This window comes from Mercurialis annua, linkage group LG2 (genome assembly GCF_937616625.2).
Source record: "Mercurialis annua linkage group LG2, ddMerAnnu1.2, whole genome shotgun sequence".
Lineage (NCBI taxonomy): Eukaryota > Viridiplantae > Streptophyta > Magnoliopsida > Malpighiales > Euphorbiaceae > Mercurialis > Mercurialis annua.
The window spans coordinates 8,767,381-8,778,518 of record NC_065571.1 but is presented as its reverse complement, the minus strand read 5'-3'; the positions used below and the strand labels follow the sequence as shown (position 1 = coordinate 8,778,518).

General features: G+C 28.9%; 1 protein-coding gene across 1 annotated transcript; it reads right to left on the bottom strand.

Moving 5' to 3' along the window:
* Positions 1–4,779: 4,779 nt before the first annotated feature.
* LOC126668120 (mitogen-activated protein kinase kinase kinase 18-like) lies at positions 4,780–6,140 on the bottom strand. Its single transcript, XM_050361336.2, has one exon. The coding sequence runs from the start codon at positions 6,043–6,045 to the stop codon at positions 4,780–4,782; it is 1,266 nt and encodes a 421-aa protein (XP_050217293.1). The 5' UTR covers positions 6,046–6,140.
* Positions 6,141–11,138: the final 4,998 nt, after the last annotated feature.

Here is an 11,138-nt window from a genome sequence, read left to right as displayed (position 1 = left end):
TAATAAAAATATTTTTTTTACATACTAAATAATTTTCTTTTTCAAAAAACAATATTTTAATTTTTTAACCGGAGAAGACGATCGTTCGGTCGTCTTCTCCGACGGACAGACCCACCACGGTGGGTCCATTCACAAATGAAGAAACACACCGCCACCACTTGAAAAAAAAATAAGTAATTGTTTATTTAATTATTTAAGATGTAAAAAAATTGTTTTAAATATTTATTTAATTTTAGGACGGGTTATTTTCCGGCGATGGATGGGCGTCGGTGGCGGTTTTTGATTGTGTAGCTTGATTTGAAATTTATTAATTTTTTAAACATATTTTTAGGAAAGATGGTTAAATTGTTTAAAGTTTAACATTAAGGACTATTTAAAATATGGATTAAAATATAAAGTATTAATTTGAACTTTTTTCAAGTGATAAGAGGTCAATTAAGTACATCGAGGGTAGGGGTGAGCAAAGTTTTGAAAAAACCGACCAAACCGACCGAACCGATGAATTTCGGTCGGTTTGGTTCGGTGATAAATTTTAATTCGGTCGGTTTGGTTAAAAAAATATAAATTTTCGGTTATCGGTTAACGGTTCGGTTAAAAATTTAAAATTTCCACTTTAACCGAACCGACCGAATACTTATAATTTTGAATGCTTATTATGAAAAGTAGGGTGACATCTTTTTTGAATTTAATTCTTGCTATGGTATATTGTTTGGATTTGTGAAAAAATGCTTGATTTCTTTCTAATTTTCATAGAATTCAATTATTTGAGTTTGTGAAAAAAATTAATTGATCTTTAAAGTATATGTAATTGAAAAAGCCCATAAAAACCCATAAATAGCCCATTTAACCGAACCGACCGAACCGACCGAAAATATATTCGGTCAAAACAGATTCGGTTAATGTTCTTTGTTCGGTCGGTTCGGTCAAAAATATTACAACATTCGGTTTGATCGGTTTGGCCATTTTCGGATCGGTTTTGACCGAACCGACCGAATGCTCACCCCTAATCGAGGGTGAAATTGAAAGACGGAAAGTGTAAATTTGGGCAAAATTGACGATTTTGCAAGGTGATGGTGCAAACGAATTGGAACTAAAAAATAAGAGATTTTTCAAAGGATAAGCTATTTTAAAAATGTATATTTTTTCCTTTCAGTTTTAAGTTTCAGCTAACTATAACTCTCTTATACCAATGAGCTATAACTCAAATGGTATAAGCGCTGAGCAGCAAACTGCTAGGTCGTGGGTTCGATTCCTCCCACAAACGCTCACCCCTCTCCAAATTATCAAAAAAAAAACTATAACTCTCTTATGAAATGGCGCTTTAGTTAAAAAAAACTCAAATATAACAGAAATAATAGCCAGTTTTTAAAATTCATGGGAAATGTTATATTTCAGACGAAATCTCATAGGGGTACTAGTAATTATCCCTTTTCCATATTTATATATTTAGAAAAATGAAATATATTTTTTTACAAATGTTATTGATAATTTGATCCGTTAGTTATACAATCTATAACAATTTTCTTTGACACTCAATTTAATTTATTTTCAGATACATAACCCTCAATTCAAACTTACTGTAATTTCACAACTCTTTCGAACATGAGTTAAAATATCAATCATGTAAAACAATTATTTATGGAATAAAAAATGAAATCATCAACAATCAAAATAAATTTTAAAAACAGGTTTAAATCAAAGGTGAAATATGATAGTCATAATTGTAATTGACAGATCAAATTTGCAAATTATTTTTAATAGATATATTTATTATATTAGTCAAAAATATGAACACATAAAATTATATTGCCTAAATTTTATTATTTTATTTAAAAATTAGTACTGCATTGGCCGATTTGAATATTTATTTTAAAATAAATTATAATTCTAGCAAATATATCATAATGTCAAAATATATGAATATGTCCAGTAAAAATTTCTAGACTTTGTCTCTCTTATAATATTAAAAAGATAGTCAAAGAAAATCGGTGTTCATTGAAACTGGCATGCCAAACTTTTATTTTAGTTAGAAATGTTGATATCTTTGAAGAAACTTGTTCAAGTGGCCAATAAATTAGAATCATAAATGTTAGATAGCCAAGCTCCTAAGCCCCTAGCAACTCCCAAAGGCACATGTATAAGTTGGGTATTTATTTTTAACATATTAAATTGGAAAAATGGTCCACTAATTGAATACTGTTTATCTAACAAAAATGATAATATATGGGAAAATAGTTAATTAGATGTTGCTAACCACATTATCTAATAATATTTTAACAATTTATAACAATATTAATATTATAATTCTTTCCATTAAATTTTCATACATAATAATATATAATAACTTATGATAATACTATTATTTTATTCATTAAAATTTCCATACATTTACTATGCGTTAGTCTAAAAATTTATTTATTATTTGAAGAATTTTTTATATAAAATACATCCACCATATTATTCATGAATAGAGTCAACATATAACTTTTCATTAAATATGTTATTAAAATGCAATTTTTATAATAATATATTATAATATTATTGGTCATGTTTATAAATAGTGTGGTAGACAAAATTCATAGTAATTATTTTTGAATTATTTGTATTTATTTTGAAGAGGATGGATTGCAGTTTTATGTTATAAATTTGCAGACAACATTCAATATTTTGCTCTGCTCACATAATTAATTGGCTTTCAGATTAAGTCAACAAGAGCACCCTTTCTGACCATGAAAGTCTATTGCCATGTAAATGTAATAATTATTCATCCCCCACTACCACAAACTAAAGGCAGCTGACTTTCCCACTTGTTTAAGTCTATACTTTTCACATTGGATGGTTTATTTATCATTTTAAAATTGATTGACTTTTAAAATATAATCATAGACTTTATTTAAAGTCAAACCCTAGTTTTCGAGAACATAATAGATTAATATATTTCATAGAAAAATATCATTATTGAATACTAAAGTTTGGAAATTTGAAATGTAAGTAATTCAAAGACATTGAGATTTCTTGAAGAAGAAAAAAAGAGAAGCGACTTTAATAGTATAAAAAAAATGAAAAAATGAATCCTCAGTGTAGAGATGAGATCTTAAACAAGAAAAATACACTTTTCCAAGTTCAATTCATAGTGAACCGTTATCAAATGAGTGAAATAGACAACTTATTTATATCAAATTTACGAAAAAAATCGAGCTAGCTACCAAATTTGTTATTAATATTGGAATTTTATAAAACCTCTTACAAAAAATTCACTATTTCTAAATTATAGAATTTATTAATATGAGAAAAACTACTTTAAACTTAGCTTAATGATATTATTTAATAATTTGAGTTTATATGACGAACAATCGTCCATTATACACTCTATATAGATCCGTTCATGAGTTGATAATCTCATATGATGATAGAGATGAACAAGTCGAAGTTTTATAAAATTAAGGTTCAAACTCAAACTTTAGCTCGAATGGGTTTACACTTTCGATCTCGAACTCAAATTCGAACGACATTCACACTACTCGAACTAGAATTTTTTAATAAGAGAATTTTTATGTTTAAAATTCAACCAACTAAGATGATATATGTAAGTTTAAAGATATAAAGTCACATTACATATAAAATACTCTTTTAGACTCATAACTCGCAAGCTTTACATGCTTTTTGCATTGATTCCCAAGTTAGGCTTGAAATGAAACTCGAGATCACTTAGAATTTTTCAAGTCGTTTACAAATTCACGGGCAGATCAATTTGTTTACACCCGTATAGGATCTGTCTTTTGGAGACCTACCAAGTACTAAGTTTCATATATAGTTTTGAGTGAGAATCCAAGTTCCCACATCTTCACTGGTAATAAAAAGTTGAAGTCCGAGCAGGTAGTATGGTGGAGCCAATGCAAAAGTTGAATTATGAGACACTAAATGAAGGTCCATACTGGGTGGTGGCTGAGAACCTGTGGAACCGACCAAGTCCCATAAAGGGCAACTTAGGTTGGACAATGAACCATGTTCTATGACTTCAACAACTAACCATCTTATTGACTTTGTCTCAAATCGCCCTTTAGAGGCCGACCTCGACTTTGTATACATCCAAACTAACTACATAATGTCTTCTCCTTTCACACTATGCTATAGTGTGACAAGGAAAATTCTTACATTCATAGTAACACACTAGGTTATAGTGTGAAAAGGGAAATTACCACTCTGATTAAGAATTTCAGTAATTTAAAATGGTTAATGTGAATTAATTTAATAATTAGATTTTAAGTTTTGTGATTTAAACCACTCTCGTTGCAAATTCAAATCGAGATCATTGGGTGTTATAATGACGCTTTTTTAATTTCTAAACTCAAATTCAGACCATTGTTTGTAATGACGCCCGTTTTGCTTTAAAATTCAAATTCATATCATGTTTTGATAAACTTTTATTTTAGTATCACAGGTCAATTTTGTGTTAAATACAAGATTAATATTAATATTAGTATCACAAGTCAATTTTGACAATCTACTACGACTAATTAAATTTTTATTAAATATAATAAGAGCAAATAGCTTTATATATTGAATGTTTGATTTAATAAATTATTTTTTATCATCAAATTATACTTGCGGAATAACAGAGGATTATTAAAAACAGAGGATCCTATTGTCAGTGTACTCTTTTTTTCCTAAAAAAAATGATCTAATGAAGACATCAGTTTTTTTTTGTTAAATAATGAAGACATCAGTTAGCTTATAGTGTTATTAAACAATTAATTGACAGAAAAATAATAAAAACGGTTAAAAAAGCAAATTAAAATTTAGAACAAAACAAGAATTTTCATTATCCATCTCAAAATTCACATTTTTTACATCAAATCTTTCACTACTACTGCTGCTAACATTGTCACTACCTCTAATAATACCTTCCACTTCATCAAAAATGAAATTTTCAAGCATTTGCTCATCAATAATTGAATCTGAAACCAAAAATTCATCTAAATCTAAATCTAAATCTTCATCCATCAAAATTAAATCTTTCTCCTCAATTTCATTGCTTATTCTAACTGTAATCCAATTCTCTTCCGAATCCCAACTGGGCCCATCAGAAATCAATGAACTCAACCTCTGATCACCCGGAGAATTACCCGAACTCGAACTCGAACTCGAAAAATCTTCAATCTGTACAGTCGAATCCTTATGATTTTCAAATGCGTCCATTGAATTCCAGAAATCTTGATCTAGTACACAACTCGGCGAACTCATACGAACCTTATGATCATCAAACTGATCAAGAAATGGATGACCAAGTAATTCTTTAGCAGTCCATCTTTTTTTAGAATCCTTAATGAAACATTTGTTCAAGAAATCTTTACAACTCTCCGACAATAATGTCGGAAACTCCGGAATCTCACCGGAATATCCAATCTTGTAAAGAATCGCTAATGGGTCGACGTCGTGATTATTTTCTTGAACCCATGGAATAGACCCGGTTGCCATTTCTATAACTGTACAACCTACCGCCCATATATCAGCCGGAAAACCTTGCTCTTCTCCTCTCGCCACCTCCGGCGACATAAACGCCGGTGTACCTGAAAATTCCGACGTATCATCATCAAATTTAGCACAGCCAAAGTCAGCAATTTTTGCTACGTCTTTACTGATCAGAATATTCTTGCTCTTGATGTCACAATGCACTAATTTAATATTCATATGCAAGTAATCTAACCCTTGCAAAATATTTCTTGTGTATGATTTGATCATATCTTCATTCAACCGACCACCGTGCCGGAGAATCTCGTCGTGAAGTGTGCCGCCGGGAATATACTCCATGCAGATATTATACATGGACCGACTATTTTCTGTAGTAATATCATAGCCTATGTAGTGAACAACATAAGGGCATGAGCTTAAAGAAGATAGAAGAAATTGTTCTCTTTGGAGTGATTTGGATTTTGATAGCTCACTTGACTTTAGTGCAAAGACCTCGCCGGAGAAGGTGGAGGTGGCTAGGGAGACGGTGGCCGTTGAGCCACGGCCGATGACCGGCCCTCTAGTCCATTCCATTTGAAAAAGAAGAGATTGTTGAATGGCTAGAGAGCAAAACAAATGAGGTATTGGGTTTAGTTTGGTTTAGTTAATTTAGTTAGGAGGTTTAAGTATTTATATATGTCTAGGAGTGTTTTAATTTGTTAATCTATTTGACTTATGAGTTGGTATTTTTGGAGTCTAATGTACTATACAATGTTGTTTGTCTATATTCAACTTTAATTTTTTGCCTATATATCTTATCAATGTTTTCCATTTTTCTTGTTTTGTTTACCTATAATAAAAGACAAGAGGGCCAAGATATTAGGATTATTTCTAAAATTTTAATTAATTGTTTTAATGTAATTGTCTAGTTGGTTAATTATATTGTATATTTGAAAAATTGCCCCCATACTCGCCCCAACCAACTCTAAAATTGTGGTATAAAACATGATGAAGGACGAACGTAAAATTAAATTATGTTAAAAATAAAACTATTACCGTATGAACTAACCAACTCTAAAATTGTGGTATAAAACATGGCGAAGGACGAGTTTAACATTAAATTATGTTAAAAGTAAAACTATTACTGATGGGTAATAAAATTGACAATTTTTTAAATTTTTTTAGAAATACATATGCTATGAGTCAAATATGATTTATATGTAACAAAAAAGTTATACTTTGATGTAATTTTGCTTATTGTGTTTTAAATTAATTTAGATGTTTTGAGTTTTGAGCATTATAATAGGTATCTATCATTAATCTTCTTACTGAATCATTTTTCTTAGTTTTTTACTTTAAATAATTTGTCAAATCATATAAAATCTTATGTTATTCTACTAATTTTGTTTTTTATTTGATTTCATTCTGTTTAATTTTAAATGATTTTAATTGATTGTTATTTAATTATATGATTTTAAAAAAAAAATACTATAGTTAGTTGAATAAGATATTTAAATTTGTGACCATACAATGTATTAATTCAAAGTAAATAGTTTCTTGGTATTTTTAATAAAAATTATAAAAAATTGAATCTTATTTTTTTTTTTTGTGAAAGGGGAATCCCGGTAGGGGTTGATCATCCCTTTGGGCGGAAATCCGACTACTTGGGTAAATTTTTAGGGAGGCTACCCCCTTTTCAAACGGAGCCTTTCACAATTTGTTCAAATGCTTCTTCCAAGTTGCAAGTTCGTAAAATGTGAGATTAAAACCCGTAGTAGCTCTTTGTCCCTTTTTACTATCTACACTTGAAAATAATTGAACCAATCTGTAGTGGGTGAATTTGAATTGTACACTACTATTATATTTATGTATAAAATAATTTTCATATAAAAAAGAATGAATTATTTTTTAATCGCGATCCATCGTAGTCAATGGTGGATCTAAAAATTGTTTATAAAATGGACAATATTATACTGAAAGTTTATAAAATAAGAAAAATTTATAAAATATAAATTTTAAGGTGGCCAGTATTTATTATTCTAAAGTAGAAAACTATAATATTAAATTATATATTTATATTTTTTAAAAAATAAAAAATATTAAAATAGTCAATTGCCTACCGTAAGATTTTTCTAAGTTCGCCTTTAATCGTAGTAGAATAGAAAAAGTAGAGAGGTAGTAGGGAATATCCAAGCAAGCAAATTTGTTGTTCACACAATGAGGAGGAGAAGCACGTGGCAAAAGTAGGGAGAGGAGCCGCTTTTGGACGGTGATTGGTTAATTAGGTGATTAGGGTTTTAGATAAAGCCAAAACACATGAAGACATGTGAAAATACATGTGGCAATTAGTGGCTCATTAAATTAGTTGGATCAAACAAAACAAAATTAATTAGAAGAATTAGACTTTGCGGCGGCAAAAGGTAAACTATGTGAACCCGCGTTTTCAATTTAACTTTCTTGCCAAGCTGTTAATTATTCGTCCAAACGTTTGTAATTAAATTTTTTTTTTATATAAACTCAGTCCATCATTTTTTTTAAGTAAAATTTTGGAGACGAGAAATCATAAACGCACCCGAGCATCTCAACTAGGTTGACACCCTCTTAGCGTATGAATCATTTTCCTCTCTACCAATCAATAGATAGAAAAATTAAAATACAAAATTCGGATACAATCACTTAAGTGATAAACTGAAAAAAATGAAAGGTCTGCTTAACACATGCAGCAAGAGTAAAGCTATCTAAACAAAATATCAAAAAGTTCCAAAGGAACAAGCAAAATATTATCATAAACTAAATCAATTATATCATAATATTTTTTTATAATAAAGATATTTTTATAATTTTATTTATTATTTACATACATTTTTGAATAATAATTTTATAAGAATATTTTTATTTTAATGAGGTGTTATAATATCATTGATTTAGTCCATAGATAACATAGTGAATTGAATTTATCTAAATTTTTTTTAGGTAATTATGCTTAACAAAAACACCAAAAGAAGTAGTAGTACATTATCCAACATTATCGTTCTTTTATTTCAAAAGAATATTTGGCATTACTTTCCTTTAATAGAAATAAACCTAATTTAACAATAGAGAATAAGTTATTCACTTAACTCCAATATAAAAATTATATACTTTTTATTTAAATAGATAAAATTTAATGGTAAAAAAAAAATTTAAACTCTTACGATTTATTTCAATTTAAACCAAACCTTTAAACTTTTACAATAATAGCCAAATTATATTTTTTTGTTGCAATAATATCTAAATTGGTGGTTAAACTTATTGTTTTCAATTAAAATATTAAGCTATTATTTTTGTTTAATGTATAATAATATACTAAAAGTCATAAGAGTGGTAAAAATTCAAAAAAATTCACATAAAAAGTGTAATTTGACTATTATTATAATAAAACAAAAACAATTTAGCTATTATTATAAAATTAAAAGGTTTAATTAAATCTCCTTTAAAAAAAAAGATTTGATTAAATTGCAATAAGTTGTAAAGTTTTGGATTTTTTTTGCTATTAAGTAAATAGATAAATATAATACTTTTTTTGTTTCATCCTAACTGAACACAATTTTTTTTCGAGCATTCCATTTTAATTGATAATTTTTGTTTATAGACTATCTTTTACATTATTTTTTTCATCTTCTTCAAATAATATATTTAAAATTAAAATTATTAATTAAAATGTAAAATGAAGATATTATTAATTAAATTACTCATTTTTTCAAGTGATATGCAATTTGTTTTATTTAAAGTGGGACCAAGAGTAATCACACTTATAATCTCAACAATTTTTACAGAATAAGAATATCAATAGGATCATTTTCTCATTGGCATTGTTACTTTGTTAGAGCGATGGATGCCAATCTGTATAGAATATATTTTGGATATTTTATTTAGTTTAGAGTTTTTAAGATATTACTTTTAAAGTATAATAAAAAGTTATCATTTATTATTTTTATTTACATTTTAAAAAAATCTAGAAATCTGCCACTTACTACTTACTAAACTATGGGAATTAGTGTTTACAACAACATAAAAATATTGAACCAATGAAATGAAGTATAATGTTATCCATAATGGTGATTTCGTTTCTACAATTCAAATATTATATATTACCAATTACTAACTCAATTAATTTGCCAGAAGTCTAAAAAAATTAAAAATCTTAGATTTTATCCATGATAAAAATAAAATATTGTAACATTGAAAAGTGTTATAGAAATTTATGGAGAAAGAGTTGAAGTTTGCCAGAGAAAACTACAATTGTGAGAATCGTTGGCTGTGGCATCGTACCATTATAATGACGAGATTTGTATGTGTAACCCAATAGCAACTAGAAGGGGGGTTGAATAGTTGTCACTAAAAACTTTTGCGGATTAAGGATTTGATTAAAACTAAACTAATGGAGGTTTGAGAAAGAAGAACACACAAGATTTATAGTGGTTCGGTGATAATTAACACACTCACCTACATCCACTTCCCTCAAACTAGAGATTCCCACTAAATTTGGAATTTTTACAAGTTCACTCCCAACTTAGGTTTTCAAAGGCTCAACCCAAACCAACAACTAACAACAACAACCTATAGTTTTTCTAGGAAAAACTACAAACCAAACAACAACAAGAGTTTCTAGGGCTCACTCTTAAACCAACAAATTACAAAGGGTTTTCATACAAGATTTGAAGATTGCTTGAGAGGTTTGAATGCTTTGGTTGTCAACCCTTTTCCATACACAATAATATGATATATATAGGCCTCCAAACAATTCTTCCTGTTACTCTTTTTGTGTGAACCAAAAGAGTAACAAATCAGTTTTTCAAGATAGCCTTGCCAGACATAGTTCGCGCCCGCCAACTAAGGTTCGCGCCCGCGAACGGCTCCTTGGGAAAAGTCCTCAACGGTCCTCTGGTGAGGTGTCAGCACCTTGTTGGGTGTGAAAGATGACCGTTGTAAATCAGCTTTTGGAACATATAAACTTCGCACCCGTGAATCATAGTTGGCGCCTGCGAACTTTAGTTCGCTCTCAATGCTTCAAAAACTTGGCACTCGCGGGTTTCAGCCTCTTCTATGACCGAGAAAGTTCGCACCCGCGAACTAAAGTTGGCGCCCGCCAACTTCCACTGGATAGCTTGGTGATCGAAAAATTCGATTGTCGCTAGAGATGTCCGATTTGCTTTCCGAGTGTTCTGGGGGGTTCCTACACACTTAATTAGAGTGTTAGAACCTTTGGTGTTAATTGTCATGGTCAAAATAGAAAAGATATTGAATCAATTAAGGTCCAACAGTATGTGATGTATTCAACGTGAATGGCGTAAAATTTATAAATATTTTGTACATATTTGTATACGTCAAATATTAGAATTGTAATAGTTTTTATCTTGTCTATTTTTGAAGAAAATTAAAATTTATATGTTAATTTTTATATGTGTTCAGTTTGATTAAAAATAAACTATCCACCGATATGCAAATTTAAAAATAGTTTAATTTTAAAATAAAGAGTATTATCCTTAATTAATTTTAAAAATAATTGTTTTAATTGATTTAAATGAGTAAATGTGAGTTTGACGTACAAGTTTAAGGGCATTGGATACCCTTTAATTCTTTCAAATTTATATGTGTTTAGTTTAATGGAAATTAAAATAGACTCCAACCATGAAATTTAAAAAAAA

What these genes read in the sequence shown, in the direction of transcription:
- LOC126668120 (XM_050361336.2), bottom strand. Translation starts at nt 6,045, where the DNA reads ATGGAATGGACTAGAGGGCCGGTCATCGGCCGTGGCTCAACGGCCACC.